Source organism: Convolutriloba macropyga, chromosome 12, assembly GCF_964194025.1.
Source record: "Convolutriloba macropyga chromosome 12, txConMacr16.3, whole genome shotgun sequence".
NCBI classification, from domain to species: domain Eukaryota; kingdom Metazoa; phylum Xenacoelomorpha; order Acoela; family Convolutidae; genus Convolutriloba; species Convolutriloba macropyga.
The window spans coordinates 32,428,701-32,449,725 of record NC_134479.1 but is presented as its reverse complement, the minus strand read 5'-3'; the positions used below and the strand labels follow the sequence as shown (position 1 = coordinate 32,449,725).

Sequence of the window (21,025 nt, the reverse complement as noted above, 5' to 3'; positions counted from 1 at the left end):
TGTGAATCAGTAAACTAATCCAAATTACACCCCTGTTGTCCTTGTTTAGTGTCGCCAATTTTTTTTATCTTTGAATGTCTTTGCATCAATGCGATCGATACTAACCCTGTCTCCAGTTAACTCGGGTATGTAGAAGGCTGGTTCTGCGGCTACTGTTTTGTCTTCATTAATTTGTTCCAATGAGGTGCTTGATTCTTCTTTTTGGATGACATGTCTTACGCGTCTCGTTTGGGGGTGTTGAATAGTTCTTGCTGGTCTTGGTCATCTTGGTGGGATAGGTAGTCAGGTGTTATGTCGAAAACCAAGTGGTCCCTGTCTGGGAAACGACGGGCTCTAATTCCCAAAACACTGGACTGAATATAGGCGGTTTGATTGTTGGCTGCGCCATGTTACGCTCCAGCCTAGCTGAAAAACTAAATCTCGATAGGAACAAATTTTCTGGTTGTACTTTGTTTAGATTTCACTTCTTTTTCACATTTCGATCTGCGCTTTTTGAAGTAACCAATAACTGAACAGAAATTGTAACCAATCAATACGTGTCCACCGGTAAGATAACATGACTTTAACACATGACAAATAGCTAACACAAATGAATACGTCAGATCACCATTTTGCTACTTGATATAAAAACTATTTAAGTTATCATGTAGTTTTGTGAGCAACTATGACAGCACTTTATACTCTATGTGGCTTCTTATTGATGTAATGTTTAACAATGAACACAATAATAAAACTAATATAAAAAAACAATAATAATATAAACAACAATAAAGATAATAATAATGAAAATAAGAATGATAATAATAATGAGAATAAAAATAATCATAACAATAATATTAATAACAACAATAGTAAGAATAATAATTATTATAAAAATAAAAAAATAATATTAAAAATATTAACAATAATAATAAAAATAATGATAATAATAATGATATCTATAATAATAATAATAATAAAAATAATAATAATAATAATAATAATAATAATAAAAACAATAATAATAATAATAATAATAATAATAAAATTAATCATAATAATAATAATAATAATAATAATAATAATAATAATAATAATAATAATAATAATAATAATAATAATAATAATAATAATAATAATAATAATAATGATAATAATAATAATCATAATAATACTAATAATAATAATAATAATAATAATAATAATAATAATAATAATAATAATAATAATAATAATAATAATAATAATAATAATAATAATAATAATAATAATAATAATAATAATAATAATAATAATAATAACAATAATAATAATAATAATAATAATAATAATAATAATAATAAAAATAATAAAAGTAATAATAATAATAATAATAATAATAATAATAATAATAATAATAATAATAATAATAATAATAATAATAATAATAATAATAATAATAATGATAATAGTAAAAGTATAAATAATAGTAAAAGTAAAAATAATAATAGTAATAATAATATTAATAATAATAATAATAATAATAATATTAATAATAATAATAATAAAAATAATAATAATAATAGTATTAATAATAAAAATGATGATAATAATAATAATAATGGTAATGAAATTAACAATAAAAAAATATGAATAATAAAAATAATATTAATAATAATAATTATAATAATAATAATAATAATAATAATAATGATAATAATAATAATAATAATAATAATAATAATAAAAATGATAGTAATAATAATAAAAATAATAATAATAATAATAATAATTGTTGTGTGCACAAAGTCTCGCTGTGCATGTTGAGATGCTAGGCTTAAGGCTGTAAAAGGCTAGCGCGATAACAATTAACTTTCTATTCTTGTTCAGGTTTTCTCTAGACACCAAGTGCGCTTCTCACTTGCGCTCCGTTTGGAGCATTCGAATGAAGACTGGTACAACCAGTAACTGAAGTAACAAAGCGTGCAACGTATTTACAACTACGAACAATAATAATATAGTAACATAGTTAGTCTTTTGTACGAGTTCATATTAATACTTTAGTGCTTGGTTGCAGTGTGAGTAGGTGTCTCACCACATTCCCCCCCTCTTGGAGGATCCAGATGTGTAGTTAATGATTGGAGTTCTCGTTAGTGTCCTTGGTTGTGATGTTTTGGGTGTGTATGTTCCAATCGGGGTTTGGTACGTTGGGGGTCCAGTCCATGGAGTCTGGGTGCTGTGTGTTTCGCGTTGGGGCAGAGTTGACGGATGCGGTGTGGAATGAGTCTTGTGAGTCTGAGGATAGTATGACTATGTCTTGTCCAAAAGTGGTGTAGTTCGGGTTGATGTTTAGAGCAACTTGTGGGGGACTGTCCTCGGAGGTATCGATTAGGTCGATTATTGTGATGTTCTTGTCTTTTGGATCTTGTGTGGAGTCTTCCGTTGCGGATAGTGGGGATAGTGAGATATTTGCTATGGCTTTTTCTACATTTAGCTTCTTGACTGTGGGTTCTGCTTTAGACTTTCGGGTGTTTCGTAAAGGGGGTGATTTGGCTATTGTTGAAACTGTGCTCCGTTTGGGTGTGAGCATGAAGTCTGCTGCCGATGACGACGTGGCTATTATGAATGGTTTTGTGTGCCCTGGGGATCGTTCCTTGAACACGCGGGTCGTGTGTTTTTTGCTAAGTTCGCTGAAGTTGACTTGGTTTTGGCTTAGTTGGTAGGCGTAGCTTTGCTTCAGTGCTGCAATTTTAGCTTTTGTCAATTTTGTGTTGGCTGTTCTCCTGGCTGCTGAAACAGTTGCCTTTTTCCGTATGCAGGGTTGTTTACCCTTTTGTGCTTTCCCTGGGGATTTCTTGTTGAACTTTTTCTTTCCTCCTGTTGTTCTTGTGAGTATCGGGGATACCTTAAATGAGGGTCCTGGTATAGAGTGTTGTGGATGCGTGTCGTCGATGGGTGTGGACGTTTCGAGTTGTTGTGTCTTTGTTGTTGAACTTGTCTCTTCGTTGTTGGCCTTTCGCTTGTGGTGTTGTACCACGTTGGGAGGTGTGGGTTGCCTTGTGTTTATGGGGTTTTCGCCCATCTGGGGTGTCCTCAGCCGCTGTGCTTTCTCCGCTGAACAGAATTTTTCTATTTTACGTTTGTTTCGGTTATATTCCCCAATTGTTTTGCAAGCAACGAAATTTATGAGGCGTAGTTTTGGTTCTTGTGGGGCGGGGCGCGTTTCTGAAGATATTGCTATGTCATTGTTACGTATCACGGTATTTTTGCGATTGTGAGTGTCTATAGTAATGGTATGAGGGGTGTAATCGACTATTGTGCCGTCTGGTATTATGGACCAGAGGGGTTTTAGCATGCCTCGTGGTTCTGGGTTTTTTCTTCTTATAGTTTTTCGTGCTAGGTTTCGACGTGTTTGGTCAATAATTGTGGTCTTATCTCCTATTTGGAATTTAAATTTAGACGGAATTATTGTACCCTTTTGGGGGGGCAACAGTGGTGCGTTGTCTGATTCCGAGGTGTCCGACGATTGGGATGCTTCCGATTGGGCTTCCTGGGAATTCGGCTCGTCCTGTCGGTACTGTATGTCCAGATTAATTTCTGAGTTGGTGTCCCTGTCCCAGATCGCGGCCGGCGTCAGGCTTGGGTTCTGGAGTAGTCGTTTGTCTAAGTAAAATGATTTTATGTTGTTGTATGATAGGTTTTTTGTGTTGGGTTTTGTAAGGATGTTAGATAATTCTGTATTTTTCGGTCTACCAAAGTGTGCCTGGAAAGGGGCAATTTTAGTGATTCTGTTTGGTATAAGCCTAATGGATTCAATTATTTCTGTTATTTTTTCTGCTATGGTTGTGTTATCCCATATGGGGTCAATGTTCATTGTTGCTAGTCTTCGCTTTAATGTTTGTATCAAACGTTCTACCATTCCTGAAGCGCGGTGGTCGTGCGTAGGGGAAAATATTAGTTTTATGTTTTTGTCTTTGCAGTAAATTTCGAATGCTCTCAATTTGAATGCTTGCGCTTGATCGCAACGGATGCTTCGAGGGATTCCATGGAACTTACAGTATTGGTTTAGAAATTCTATTGCCGTTTGTGTGTCGCAACTTGTGTGGACTAGTGCGGATGGGTAGCGTGAAAATCGGTCTACCGCGGCTAGTATGTAATGTTCATTGTTATTGTTTTTTTTGTCTATGATGGGCCCGGCAAAGTCTAATTGTAGCTCTTCGTTGGGTTCGCTTAACTTAGGTAGTGTTCCTAATTTTGATTTACTGATTATGGGTTTTAGGTTCTTACCTTGGTCTAAACATTGCTTGCAGTTTTCTGCCCTGAGGGCTATTGTCCTGTGTATCTGGGGAAACCAGATCAGATTCGCTAATCTAATCATTCCCACTTGGCCCGGGTGGGTTCTGTGTACCGCGTTTATGATCAAATTTTGTAGTTGGTGTGGAATAACTAGCTTGCCGTCGTACAACAGGCATCCCGATCTGGCTACGGCTAAGTCGTTTCTTAGATTGTAGTAATATCTGGAGACTTGTTTTAGTTGGTCCCAATTGTGGTTCTTTATCAACCGAATAATGTTTTGGAGGTTCTTATCTTTGAGGGTAGCCTCGGCTAAGAATTCCTCGCCGAATACACGGGAGAGATTTAGTCTGTAGTTTGGGGCTGTTTCGTTCTCGAACTCGAATAGGGGTGCATGTTTATTTTCATCAATTGGTTCTCGACCTTGTCCTAGGTTTGAAGTTGGGGGTGTATTGTCCGTTTGGGTTGCCACTGAGATTGGGCTATTTTGAGTTGGGGTATTTTGAGTTGGGGGGTTTTCAGGTTGTTTGTGCGACATTGTTGTTGTAATTTTTCTTCTGGCTCGTTTTGTAATTTGTCTGTCGAATGTATTTAAATTCGGTCTGTTTCTAGTAACTACGTTAATTTTTGGACAGTATTGTAAGTGGTAATTGTTGAGAGTGGAGGGTAAAGGGGTTTTCTGTACGTTTGGGATCTTAGGAAAATTTGTGTTGGAATAAATTGTGATGTTTTTTGGATCTTGAATGTTTTTGTTTTTAGAATTATAAAGTTTTGATGTGAGATTTGAATTAGAGTTAACAAGCGAGAAAGAGCGTGACTGTTTATGGCAAGAGGAATGGCAAAAAGCGTTCGCTGTATTTTGCTTGCGCTGAGCGATGTTGTTTGCGTCATGTGATTTGTGTGTTAATCCGAATGGAGCGATCTGATTGGTTGAAATCTTGTGTTTACGTTCTTCGTTAAGCAGTGTGAAAGTAAATTCTCTGATTCTGTTTATTACGAAGAGTTCATCCTCTGGGCTTATTGGGGGGGGGTTTGGTGTGGGTTTCTGCTTAAGTAGTCCGTAAAGCCCATATCTTTCCCAGGTATATGTTGGATTGAAAATGTGTACGGGAGTAATTTGTCTACCCAGCGTATCAGTCGACTTTGTCGTGATTTGTTCGCCCGATTGGGTTTGAGTGCGGAAAGTAGGGCTGTGTGGTCTGTGATTAATTCAAATTTTGAACCTAGCAAGTAATATTTGAAATGGTTTCTTGCCCATACTACTGATAGTAGTTCTAGTTCGTTTGTACTATATTTCATTTCTGCTTCGTTTAAGAAGCGGCTGGCGTATGCTATGGGGAACCACCCCTCTGGGTATTGCTGTTCTAATACTGCTCCAAGTCCCGTATGGCTTGCGTCACATTTCAGACGTGCTTTACGATGTTTGTCGAAGTGTTTTTTCTCTGTAATTTTTGAGATTTCTGCCTTTATTTTGTCTAATGCTGTTGTATGTGTTTCTTCCCAACGTATTTTGTTGTTTGTTATGTTTTCTTTTTTTAGGAGTGGTCTTATGGGGTTAAGTAGGTTGGCTAAGTTGGGGATAAATTTAATGAGTTGGTGAATTGAGCCCATAAGGGAACGAAGTTGTTTTAGTGTTTTAGGCGGTTTTAGGTTCATTATGGAGTCTGTCTTTTTTACTGTGGGGGAGGTTCCCGATTGGGTGATTTTATAGCCTAGCCATGTTATTGAAGATTTGGAGAATCCGCATTTTTCTAATTTGATGGCTAGATTTTCTTTGTCTAGTCTGGATAAGACCTTATATATGTCTTGTTCATGGTCAAGTGTGGATTCTTTTGTTATGATTAGTATGTCGTCTAAAAAGTTGAATTTGTTGTTGATGTTTTCGAGAGTTTTGTCCAATGTTTTTTGGAATGTGGCAGGCATATCACTTAGACCGTAGAATCCATTTACGAATTGATATGTGCCGGTTGATTTGCCCCCTAGGATATTGAAGTTACAGTGTTTTCTAATTTCGGGATGTAGTGGGATTTGGCTGTATGCATATTTTAAATCGACTTTCGAAAATAGGAAATTGCCTTGTTTATTCTTGTTGTCTGAGATATATTTGGCGACTGAGTCCATAAGGTTGTCGATGGATTGCATTTGATATTTATTTTTGTCGATTGCATCGTTCAGTAGCTTTGAGTCTAGTGCTAGTTTGATGGATTGGTCATGTTTGACTGTTATTACTACGGGGCTTATAAAGACCTGGTCGGAGCACTTTTCTAGTTTTATTATTTGTTTTGTGTTAAGTAGGTGTTGTATTTCCTTATCTACTTTTTCCGTTAAGTGGAGCGGGACTCTTCGACCTTTGTGTTGGTACGGTGAAATGTCTTGTTTTAGCGTTGATTTGGCAATGTGGTTTTTGGATTTTCCCAGCCGAGAGCATAGGTGAGGAAATTTCTTTATGATTTTTATTTCTAATCTATCGTCCGAATTTATGTTGTTAATGTTTGTACCTTTATTTTGTGAGAGGGCGAATCCAAGTTTCCCCAATATGTCTCTTCCCATCAGGTTCACGGTGTTTGCGTTGACCACCAGGATTTCGTTGTTTGTTGCTTCTCGGAGTCCCGATCGGAGATTCATTTGTATGATCCCCGTTATAGGGATCTCTATGTTGTTGAAGCATCTATACTGGGTCTGGCTGTTGGTTGGTTCCTTCCATTTGGCTGTTTTGCACCTTTTAATTATCCTGTCTGCTTCCGTTTTACAGATGAAGCTTCGGGGGCTACCTGTGTCCGCGAGCCAGTTTGTCTCGAAAGTGTCTGTGGATGTTTTGATCCAGATTTCATCTGAGATGTTTGGGGATAGTTTTTGTGGGTGTACGTTGACGAAGTTCTTTGGGTGTACAAGGTTTACTGTGTTCCAGCTGTCGAATACTTCCTGGATGTAGAATGTGTTCTCGAGATCTAATGTTTCGTCTGTCACTTCCGTTCGAGTGTCCTGGAGTTGTTGTTCTTCTTCTTGTTGTTCCCGTGTGGGTCTGATGTTCCTGACTCGTCTAGTTTGTGGAAATGTTTGCTGGGGTGGGGTTGTTTGTGGCTTTATTTGTTGTGTCTGCCACATCATTTTTGCTGATTTGCATACTCTACTGTAGTGTCCTATTTTTTTACATAGGTTACACTGGACTCTTTTTGCGGGGCACACTTGCAGGTGCTCGATTGAGAATTGTAGTCCGCAGCGTCGGCAGGGATTTGGATTGGTAGTTGGTCTTTGGGTCTGTGGGTTCCGTGTGGGTGGTCGTGGTCTTGGGATAACTGCATTGTTCCTTGGGGTGAATGTAATGTTGGATATTTGTTCCGATGTGTGTGGGTTGTATCGACTGAGTTGAGAATTTATTGCTTTTTGATTCTCTTGGCCTCTTTCGCGGTTGAGTGCGAATTGAAGGCCTTGCTGCGCTGTTCGGGTTTCCATCAGGAGTTCTCTCTGGATGTCGGGGTTGGTCATAAAGGCTATAAATATGTCCTTTATAAGGTCCTCTTCGGCAGATCCTAGGCGGCATTTTGCGCCTAGGGCTTTTAGTCGACAATGGAAGCTTTCGAGCTTTTCGTTGGGTTTCTGTTTGCAAGTAAAAAGGAGGAAACGGTCGTATGTTATGTTGCGTGCTTGTGTGAACGTTAGGGAGAGTTCGTGTGCCAGTTCGAAGACTGTTATTCGTTCAATGTTTGAGTGGGGGAATCTTTGTTGATATATCCGTTGGGCTTCTGTTCCTAGGCTTAGGTATATTAAGCTGCGCACTTTCAGGTCGGCTTCGTCCCAAGGTATTCCATCGACTGTAGGGCCTCTGAATGCGATCTGTTTGCAATCGTTGTCCCAATCTACCTTGCGCTTGTTATTTCGGAGGTCTCTTTCTCTGTGTTGTGCCTGTGTTTCATTTTCAGTTGGGGGCTCGTAAGTTGGTTCTATGGGGTAAGTCAAGTCTTTTGTGTCTGGTTTGTGTTTCAGTAGTGAGTCCACGTTTATGGAGTTTTTGGCCATTATTGCCAGTTTTAGTGTAGCTGCCCATATGGGCCATTCCACTGGGGGTTCGATTCCTGTTTCCCAGAAAAGTGGGATACCCACTGGGGATCGTGCTATTGTTACAGCAGCTGCTGACTGCGCCATGTTGTAAGCACAAAGTCTCGCTGTGCAGATTGTTGAGATGCTAGGCTTAAGGCTGTAAAAGGCTAGCGCGATAAGAATTAACTTTCTATTCTTGTTCAGGTTTTCTCTAGACACCAAGTGCGCTTCTCACTTGCGCTCCGTTTGGAGCATTCGAATGAAGACTGGTACAACCAGTAACTGAAGTAACAAAGCGTGCAACGCATTTTCAACTACGAACAATAATAATATAGTAACATAGTTAGTCTTTTGTACGAGTTCATATTAATACTTTTAGTGCTTGGTTGCAGTGTGAGTAGGTGTCTCACCACAATTATTATTATTATTATTATTATTATTAATATTATTATTATTTTTATTGTTATTATTATTATTATTAATATTATTATTATTAATGTTCTTACTATTATTATAAATATTGTTAATATTTTTATTATTATTATTATTATTATTATTATTATTATTAATATTATTATAATTGTTTTTATAATTATTATTGTTATTATTTTTATTATTATTATTATTATTATTATTATTATTATTTTTATTATTATTAATATTATTATTATTATTTTTGTTACTCTTATTAGATTTAATATTATTGTTAATATTATTATTGGTATTATTATTATTATTAAGACCGTTTATTATTATTATTATTATTATTATTATTATTATTATTATTATTATTACTATTTTTATTATTATTATTATTATTATTATTATTATTATTATCATTATTATTATTTTTATTATAGTTACAATGCTATTATTAGTATTATCGTTACAATGCTATTATTAGTATTATTAGTATCATTACTATTAATATTAGTATTTTTATTTATATTATTCTTATTATTATTATTATTATTATTATTATTATTATTATTTTTATTTTTATTTTTGAAATTATTATTGTTATTATTATTATGTTGATTACTACTAATATTCTTATTGTTATGATTATTAGAAATATTATTATTGCTATTACTATTATTATTATTATTATTATTATTATTATTATTATTATTATTATTATTATTATTATTATTATTATTTTTATTATTATTATTATTATTATTATTATTAGTATTCTTATTAGTATTTTTTTATTATTCTAATTTTTATTATATTATTAATATCATAATTATTACTATCATAATTTTTATTAATACTACTAATATTATTTTTATAACTATTATTCTTCTTATTATTATTATTATTATTATTATTATTATTATTATTATTATTATTATTCTTATTATTATTATTATTCTTATTATTATTATTATTATTATTATTATTATTATTATTATTATTATTATTATTATTATTATTATTATTATTATTATTATTATTATTATTATTGTTATTATCATTACTATTATTATTATTATTATTATTATTATTATTATTATTATTATTATTATTATTATTATTATTATTAATGTTCTTACTCTTATTATAAATATTGTTATAATTATTATCTTTATTATTATTATTAATATTATTATTATTAATACTATTATTATTATTTTTATTATCATCAGTATTGTTATTATTATTTTTGTTACTATTATTAGATTTGTTATTATTGTTAATATTATTATTATTATTATTATTATTAATATTATTATTATTTTTATTGTTATTATTATTATTATTAATATTATTATTATTAATGTTCTTACTATTATTATAAATATTGTTAATATTTTTATTATTATTATTATTATTATTATTAATATTATTATAATTGTTTTTATAATTATTATTGTTATTATTATTATTATTATCATTATTATTATTATTATTATTATTATTATTATTATTATTATTTTTATTATTATTAATATTATTATTATAATTTCTGTTACTATTATTAGATTTATTATTATTGTTAATATTATTATTGGTATTATTATTATTATTAAGACCGTTTATTATTATTATTATTTTTATTATTATTATTATTTTTATTATTATCATTATTATTATTATTATTATTATTATTATTATCATTATTATTATTTTTATTATCGTTACAATGCTATTATTAGTATTATCGTTACAATGCTATTATTAGTATTATTAGTATCATTACTATTAATATTAGTATTTTTATTTATATTATTTTTATTATTATTATTATTATTATTATTATTATTATTATTATTTTTATTTTTATTTTTGAAATTATTATTGTTATTATTATTATGTTGATTACTACTAATATTCTTATTGTTATGATTATTAGAAATATTATTATTGCTATTACTATTATTATTATTATTATTATTATTATTATTATTATTATTATTATTATTATTATTATTTTTATTATTATTATTATTATTATTAGTATTCTTATTAGTATTTTTTTTTATTATTCTAATTTTTATTATATTATTAATATCATAATTATTACTATCATAATTATTATTAATACTACTAATATTATGTTTATAACTATTATTCTTCTTATTATTATTATTATTAATATTATTATTATTATTATTATTATTCTTATTTTTATTATTATTATTATTATTATTATTATTATTAGTTTTATTATTATTATTATTATTATTATTCTTATTATTATTATTATTATTATTATTATTATTATTATTATTATTATTATTATTATTATTATTATTATTATTATTATTATTATTATTGTTATTATCATTACTATTATTATTATTATTATTATTATTATTATTATTATTATTATTATTATTATTATTAATGTTCTTACTCTTATTATAAATATTGTTATAATTATTATCTTTATTATTATTATTAATATTATTATTATTAATACTATTATTATTATTTTTATTATCATCAGTATTGTTATTATTATTTTTGTTACTATTATTAGATTTGTTATTATTGTTAATATTATTATTGGTATTATTCTTAATATTTGAGACCGTTTATTATTATTATTATTATTATTATTATTATTATTATTATTATTATTATTATTATTATTATTATTTTTACTATTTTTATTATCGTTACAATGTTATTATTAGTATCATTACTATTATTATTATTATTATTATTATTATTATTATTATTATTATTATTATTATTATTATTATTATTATTATTATTAATATTATTATCATTTTTATTAATATTTTTATAATTATTATTATTATTATTATTATTATTATTATTTTTATTTTTGAAATTATTATTGTTATTATTATTATGTTTATTACTACTATTATTCTTATTGTTATGATTATTAGAAATATTAATATTGTTATCACTAAAATTTTTATTATTAATATTATTATATTATTCTTATTATTATTTTTATTATTATTCTAATTATTATTTTTATTATTAATATCATAATTATTACTATCATAAAAATTATTAATACTACTAATATTATTTTTATAATTATTATTAGTATTGTTATTTTTTATTATTATTATTATTATTATTATTATTATTATTATTACTATTATTATTATCATTATTATTAATATTATTATTATTATTATTATTATTATTATTTTTATTATTATTATTATTATTATTATTATTCTTATTATTATTATTATTGTTATTAATATTATTATTGTTATTACATTCATTATTATGATTATTTTTAAAAATAGTATTAGTAGTAGTTGTTTCCTTGTTATTATTCTTTTTAATATTATTATTATTATTAATCTTATTACATTAGAAGTTTTTATTCTTGCTATGATTTTTATTGGTATAATTATTATTACTATTATTATTATTATCATTGTTGTTATTATTATTTTTTATTATTCTTCTTCTTATTATTATTATTATTATTATTATTATTATTAATTTCATTATTTTTCTTATTATTATTTTTATTATTATTATTACTATTACTATTACTATTATTATTATTATTATTATTATTATTATTATTATTATTATTATTAATATTATTATTATTATTATTATTATTATTATTATTATTATTATTATCATTATTATTATTATTATTATTATTATTATTATTGTTATTATTAATGTTATTATTATATTATTAATATTAATATTATTATTAATATTGTTGCTTTTATTATTATTATTGTTTTTATTAATATTTTTATTATTATTATTTTATTGTTTTTTACAGAGTAGCTGATTGTTATGAAGTTTTTTTGATGCATACAAAAGCAAAGAAGTTGATAGAAAACTCCAGGAAAGAAAGAAATTTTACCTGATAATCGAATATTTTGCTCATGAAAACAATAATTTTTTTTACAAAACTTTCTAAAAGGGCGAAGGTGAAAAGAACTGCCGGTTTAATTATTTAATATCGTTTTTTACAGCAGTTTTAAAAGCGATAGCAGGACTTTTTTCCTTATCATATCTTATTCTGCAGGAAAAACATAATATCATATGATATAACTTAAATTTTTTTGCTCATTTTTTTCTTGCAGAATAAGATATGATATAGAAAACCGTCCTGCTGGGAATTGAAAGCGGTTAAAACATTATTTGCGATTGCAAAAATAGGATGCGTTTTAAAGAATATACCCAAGAAATCTGCATTAGGACGCAGAGGTATACCCAAATCGTCACGGACAGATATGCCCGATGCGTGTATCTCGTGTTCGTTTTTACTATGTTAGTACATTGAAAGTGGAAAAATTTTGCGGAAAATAGCTACTTTAGCAAAAACCGGCAAAATGGATTTATATATCGGTTTTTCGCAAGCAATTTAGCTCGATTTCGCATGTAATCCGCAATTAAGCCTATTTTAATTACTACTTATTTATTTAAGCCTAACTTATTACTACTAGTAGTATTTTATTACTAATTTATTACTACTTTTAGTACTTTTTTACTACTTATTACTACTTATTAGTACTATTTATTGCTACTTATTGAAATCGGCCTGTCCCACATTGATATACAAAGCCTTTGATGTGCAAGGGCTTTTTCGGAAAAAAAATCAGTTTTTGTGGTTGCATGTATTTAAAGCACTTTAAAGCTTTGAAAGCTTCAATTAAATCTTCATTAAAGTTCTTATTGCCTGCTTAAAATGCGCGCGAATAATAGTTACCTAAATTGAGCGGAAATGTGCTACAAGATTTGTAAACTACTTTTCGCACCAAATTTTTGTTTATTTCGCAAAACTGGCGGAACCCCTTTCGCGAAAAGTAAAATACAAAGGATGTCTCCTAATTTCGTTCATTGCATGGATCTAATTTTTGAGCCAATTTTACTAAGGCGGAAATTTGGGGTATACCTCTGCGTCGTAATGTGAGATCTACAATAACAAACATTTTTCCTCTCAGGAGTTGTAGAAAATCTGTTCAACAGAAGTTCTCTTATTAGTCGAAAGAAAAATTGTAATGTTAAGGATCAAAAGCAACTAGATGCAGAATAAAAGTAGACCCCGGGGTCAGTATAATTACCTGTGCTGCCTACACTTTTTCCCGAAAGTTTCCAGTCCATTTGAGACCCAGAAGACTAGAGATTCAATATTTGGCAAGTTGCTTGAGTTGAAACTGATGCTGCTTGCATCTACGCCCCACCAACACATAAAAACCGCTAAAAGAACTGTACATTATTATTTGATTTGTTTTTTTAACTATAGACCTTTATCAATTTGCTTTGCCTAGGACTAATAATATTAATCGTTTCAAATCTCAAAATAAACAAGTACTTTTTGCGAGTGTTAAAAAGTTCAGGAAAACTACTGCGGAGATTAAATAGACGTCAAAACAAATGGGCGACGCTGTGTTTTTGGTTTCAACTGGACAAACATCGAAATCTCTATCACTGTAACCCGGGTCGAATTGTCAACGATAAAAATCGGTAAAAAAGAGTCGCGGTGAATACGGTGAAAAGATGTGAGAATTGCGATTTTTAGCGTTGAATGCGGCGAATGCGGTGGAAATAAAAAATTCGCCGCTAAGTCTTGCAAATTTTACAAATATTCATTGCTAAGTATACCAAAAATCTCTATCGCAGAATTTAGTGTAAAAGAGATGTAAGAATAGCGGTGAGTGCGTTGAGAGCGGTGAAAAAAATGACCGCTAAAAACTCAAAGCACACAAAGTTTCACCGCTAAATGTGCTCAAGTTTCTATCGAGGCGAATTTAAATGAAACTATGTAGTAATTGAAGAGAATGCGTTGATAGCGTTAAAAGATTTTCACCACTTTTACAACAAACCTCACTGAAATGCGCATATGGCAGTAGTAGAAGCAAAGGTCATTTAAAAATTGGTTTTCCGTTCATAATTCTCAAAAAAAGGTATTTCGTTACAGCCTCTGCGATGAGATACGTCAGAGATGCGTTACAGCCTAATGAGATCAAAAATAAAATAATCAACCTCAACAAAATTCGATGCAGCTTCTGTGAAAAAATGAGATTTTCATTCATTTTCAGTAGCAGAAAAGCGAATAAAGTTTTGGGAAAAAAATGGATTTATTCGGAACAAGAAGCCGACATAATTACCATATCAATTCAAACTGATTGTCAGGGATCCTCTATGTATGGTAAGTCTGTAACATCGAATTTAATTGGAATAGTTTTTCTGGAAAATGTGTATTTTCATCGTTGAAAGTGGTGAGAAAATATTCACCCCCAAAAAATGCACATGTTACATAATGTTACCGCTAAAAATCGCTCTAAACTTTTTTGCGGTAAGTTTTTGTAAGATTTTTGGTTTTTATTGGTGAAATTTTTAGTTTCACCGCTTCCCAATCGTAACAGTGATTTTTCCTTTTTATCGCTTAAACGGTGAAATCAAAAATTCACCGCTAAAAACATTAAATATGACCAAAACTTCTAAACATTTGTTTTCCATATCGTGTATTGAATCTGATTTATTTTCAGGTGCACTATTGTAGAATTGTGACAGATGCGGCAAAGGGAACAAGAAGTTGTTGACATACAGGAGCTGAGAGGTTCGAAACCGTGTACGGCAGTTTCCTTTTTCAATGGGTTTGATCAAGGGATACCTCCATTGATAAAACCCAAAAATAGAAAATTCACCGCTGAAAATAGCAAATTCTTACAAAAATTCAACGCTAAAAACGCTAATCTTACAAAATTTTGCAGCATTCACCACTTTTATGGGCCCTTTGCGGTGATAAAGTTTTTTTAAACCCTGTTCACCGCAATTCCTGCATTTTCTTTAGGACACAACCTCAACCCTGGAGATCATCGCTAACCGACCCCACATTAGTGGGAGGGTGGAAATAAATACTCATATGGGGTTTTTTCGTACAGTCAATTTTCTTCGATCGCCATGTTCACAGTAGATAGTTATATATGGTATCATTGAAAAGCCCGCCCTGCGTAGAATATACTATTAAAGATTTTCTCTAAATTTTGTTTTTCCGGGGAGATATCGGGTATTGAAGTTTTGTGAGGAATAGACCGATTTCCGTTGTTTTTGTGCACATTTGCCGTAATTTCACCTCAATTCTGGTTAACTCTGATCGAAATTGTTGAAAAGACTAATGTGATTCGTTATAGCTCTAAAGTTAGGGGAGGGTGGCTGAGTATCTTGATCCGAGTTTTTTTGCTATCTTTCAGGTTTTCCCATCAAAAGCGTTGCCTGATATGCTTTTATACCCCCCTTTGTTTATGTTTGTCAGTAGTAGAGACCTGAAAACTGCTGTAATCAATTCATTCAGCTTTTGAAAAAAAAGCTAAATTTTGTGCATCTTTCTATAGGGGTCTTTTTGAATTAAAATTTTGGCCGGTTGTCGCTAATTTAACTTGATATGTATCCAAAACGCATCATTTAATTTTAATATATGGAAAGATATAATTTGCCTAACTTTTTAATTTGCAATTTTTGGAACAAATAAGTGACTATAGGGACGTGCAGCTGTATCACTGCCAGTTTTGTTCTCTTCGTGGACTCTTATAATAAAAAGACATCCCAATTTTTTTGGGAATCGATCTTTTCTGTCGAAATATAATGGCAAATTTTTCAATGATAATTTGTGACAAAATTTATAATTGAATCAAGAATCAATTGAATTAAAGCAAGTCCCTGTACAAGAAAATGCGCTCTAACGAACATAACATATTAGCTTTTGAGAATGAGCTCAAATATATTAAGGCTACGGGAATCGATCTTTTCTGTCGAAATATAATGGCAAATTTTTCAATGATAATTTGTGACAAAATTTATAATTGAATCAAGAATCAATTGAATTAAAGCAAGTCCCTGTACAAGAAAATGCGCTCTAACGAACATAACATATTAGCTTTTGAGAATGAGCTCAAATATATTAAGGCTACGGCAGATCGTGCTAAAAAACTTGAAATGATTTCTTATGTTTTGCTTGCGCTCTCTGTTCGTTTTGCAAACCCATGATTTAGTCTCACTAATCAAAACATGCAATTGGTTTCTTTATTTGGTGCAAGCAAAAATATACCTTGATTCATATTGATATCTAATGACCCTAATTACTTTGTATTTGTTTATTTTGAGAAAAAATCATTGAACATTTGAACCATGCATTTTCATATCATACTACTGCAGACGTGTGGGTTTGTCTCAGAAATGGCAGCTCCATCTTTTCTCCTTGTGAAAAAGATAATTATTTCTACAACGGTTTGAATTTTAACTAATGATCCTCCACCTTGTTACTTTGAATTTGCAAAAAACTTTTTCATGTTAATTAGTGTCTAAAGGAAATCTCATTAAGAATCAACCCAATTGAAACAAGTCCCTGTACAAGAAAATGAGCTTCAATGAATATAACACATAAGTTTTTGAGTGTGAGCTCAAAGGTACTAAGGGTAGAGCAAACGCTTTTAAAACACTTGTATTGAATTGTTGCTTTTTGGGTTTACTTTTTGTTCGTTTTGCAAACACATGACATAAGGCCTTTAATGGGTTTTTTATTCGATACAAACAAAAATAAACCTTCCTGAATTGATATCTATTGCATCTTATTACTTTTTTTGTTTTGAGAATATATCAGTCAATCTTTGAACTGTGCGTTTTCATATCATACCACTGTCGGCCTGTGGGTGTAGTCTCAGTAATGGCAGCTCCATCTTTTTTCAATTTGAAATAAATATTTCTTTCAATGATGGTTTTAATTTTAACTAATGGTTCTCTGCATTGGTAATACGAGTTGTTAAAAAAACCTTGTGAGTTTTGCATATTTGCCCATTCTTTAGGCTCATAATTGATTGCTTGTCAAATTATTACATTAATGACAGGTCCGAATGACGTCTAAAGAATGGGAAAAGCAAAATCTTAAAGCTATTGTTAAATTTGTAGAAAGATCTCATCATCAAATTAAAAAAATTTCAAAAATTCCAGATCTTGAAAGATCTCAATGGCTTACTTTGGATGTATAAATTAACCACTTGAATATTTTCCTATTGTTTTTAAAGACTTTCAGATAAAAAATTTGCACCTTAGAATTTTTTTTTCGCCATGCAACTTAAAACTTTTTTCGACATGATTTAACTTCATTGGATTTTGTTATCGACCGGAACTACCAACCAATCAATGGAGCAAACCTTACTGTATTTGTTGGTTATATTTTTTTCACTGATGTTTTAAAGACTTGGACAATTTGTTTTCATAAAAACTATGATTTTTCTTTAATGGTCGATAAATCAAAATTGATTTCTCTTTTTCACGTACACCCTTTACAAACACCACCGATTGTTGATCAAATGAGACTAAGAAAAAATGAATCACATTCACTTGATCAAAGTTTTTAATGGTACCAAATATGTCATAGTTCCATTGGCTTCAACACTGTTTTCAGAAAATAGTCCATTGAATTTTGCGATTTGTACATCTTCATTGTTTTTTGTAGTCTTACACTTAGTCTCGTTAAGAACGAGCCCAAATGTATTCTAAAGGAAGTGCATCTCAATCAGTTGTTGTTTTTAGTTATCATGTTAATTAGTGAATGAGAAGAATTCATACTAAGATTCAATTCAATTGAAATAAGTCAGTGTACGAAAAATTAAGCTCCAATGAACATCACAATTTAGTTTTTGAGTAAGAACTGAAGTGGATTAAAGCACCGACAGAGCATTTTTAAAAAATGAGTTGAGTTCTTGTGTTTTGCTTGCAGTTTTCTTCTTGAAGACCCATGATTTAATCTCAATAATGAAACAATCCAATTAGCTTCTTTATTTGGTACAAAATAAAATAATACCGTACTTTGAACTGATATCTAATGGTTCTTATAACTTTGTAATTTTTTGTTTTGACAAAATATCAGTGAACTTTCGAACTATGCATTTTTAAATCACAGCTGTCGACATGTTAGTTAGTCTCGGTAAGAGCAGCTCCATCTTTCTTCCATGTTAAATAGAGTTTGTTTTTAATACCCTCTACTACCTTTCACTAGCTATTCATAGCCAGTGCATATATTTATAGTTTTATTTAGCGGGTGAATAATTTTTAATAATATATCAATATCCTTGTTAAAAATTTTAATATGTGCAATTTGAATTCTGATAAAAAAGGGAAAAAGTCATACATGATATCCTTTATACTTAATCTGATGCAGTAAAATTTAAAACAATGTACTAAACTTGTTTGAAGGTTAAGTTTTCAGAATTCAAACTTGTTCCATAACGTCCCGTATCATTTACTGTTCTTTCATGTACCTATCATGTGCCTCGTATCAAGAGCTATGGGAACAACTTTCGCTTCATAACTTTCAGCTGCTGCTAAGTTTCTCTTAATTTTGCCTCTCGAGTACAGTGTCTCAATTTAACATTTAATTTCCGCCGCTCGTCTCCACTCAAAGGCATCGTGAACCAGGACTGATAAGTTGAACCGTTAAGCGAATAACTGAGTTCTATTTTGCTAAGCAAACGCGCAGGGCAAAATCTCCTCTTAAAAGTAAAAGCTAACTCGAACCTCACAATAGAGTACACAAAATACAGCTCAGATTGTGTACGACAGAAGAAGTACTAATCGGCTTTGCGGGCCCCATTTTGTATGATATAGGTAACGAGTTTTAAATATTTATAGCCATTGACAGATTCAGCAAAAAACCCACGCAAAAATGTATATGTTAACTTCGACTGACAATGTACTAGAATTTCTCGTTGAATTTATATATACTCGTTCAGTACCTCAAAAAATACGCCTAGACCAAGCACATTGCTTAGTAATTAACAGTGTAAAAGTATTTGCGAAAAATTAACATCACTATTATCAAAGCCCCTCCAAATCACCATTGAAGCATAGGTCTACTATTGAATTACTGAACAGGCGGACAGATCTCTAGAAAACACTAAAACGATTATCTGCCTATGAATAAAATCCGAACAACGCTCTATTAAATTCTCCCCATTTAACATTCAATTCCATAGACCGGCGAAAACTCCTTTAAAGAACATAGCATGTAAACCCGACCATAGGGTACTTGATTGGAACATAGTTAAACGTAATTGTCTAGATCGAGAGACAATAATATCTTCAGAAATTTTGAGCGACGAGACGTGGAAAAAAACTACACTACAAGGAAGTGACGAAGAACTGAAAGCCATCATGGCGGTAAAAATACAAAGAGCAACAGCTAGAAACAAAAAAAATGGCTCTATAGTAGATGTAATTATCAAGTTTTGTTATACATCATTTATTTTGTCAGTAAATGTCGCCAAACCATCATTTTTTATAATCTCTATCTAACATCTGTCAGTAAACTTTGACTTTATCTGAAAATAGGCTCAACATTCAGTCTCTTTTTAATCTATGCAAAGATTAGCCGGTTTGCTTAAATTCTGTCTTTTAACTCTTTTCCCTATCAATATTCTGATAGTCTAACCCTGTTCGTAAGTTTACTCCCAAATCTGACGTTTATACCCAAGTTTTTGCCGCTCTTATACATGCATTCACCATTAGATGATTAGTTCATTGTTATAAAAATGTTGTGAATTGATTTGGATAATTACATCCTGGCGCCATTAATATCTTTAAACGTTTCAATTTTAGGTTTTTCTTTATCAAAACATTATCGTGTTAGTTAAACAAAAAAAAATTAGCACTGTAACGATCAGAAATTTAAATATCAGAAACTTTACCTAACACGTGAATTTAACTTTACCTGAATTTAACCTGAACTCTTAAGGTAAATTATATTAGTTAAGGTAAATTTACCTTAAAAATTAATCAAATCAAAAGTTGCGGTTACTAAAGTCGCAATATTAAACATAGCAATAATTCCGGATCGAAAAACATTTTTGAATTCATGTTTTTCTTTAAATCAGTAAAGATTACCTGAAACGAGAACAAACGAAGAATGCAACATCGCAACTCTGGTGAATTCTTTGGAGCGACAGTAGAGAAGCTATATTTTCATTTATAACTATATAGCGAAGTAGAAGAAATTGATTTATTTGATTTGCTAAACAGATATTTTGCATGGCAATTTGATATTAGATGAAAACTCGATGAAGCAAATACAATTTTGAATCCATTAGCAGAATATTTGAGCAAAATTTGCCGAAACTGGCGAATATCAACTGAAGCGCTGGAAATTTGCCAAAGTCTTTTAAGTCGATAACCAAAGCCGTCGCCTGATAATGCGATCCCGCGATTTACTCCAACTTTTAGCTCAATATTTTCGCTTACTTGATCATTCGCCTAATCCTATGCA

At 30.3% G+C, this 21,025-nt stretch overlaps 1 protein-coding gene across 1 annotated transcript in view; it reads right to left on the bottom strand.

Moving 5' to 3' along the window:
• The window catches only part of LOC142350754 (uncharacterized), a 76,192-nt gene extending 55,390 nt beyond the window's left edge, over window positions 1-20,802 (bottom strand). The window contains exons 1-2 of the mRNA XM_075402709.1: window positions 20,647-20,802; window positions 13,827-13,962 (exon numbers count right to left, since the gene is read on the bottom strand). Of these exons, the coding sequence (XP_075258824.1) occupies window positions 13,827-13,962; window positions 20,647-20,677 (167 nt within the window). The 5' untranslated portion in view covers window positions 20,678-20,802. The remainder of the gene's footprint in view (window positions 1-13,826; window positions 13,963-20,646) is intronic.
• Between the last annotated feature and the right edge of the window lie 223 nt (window positions 20,803-21,025).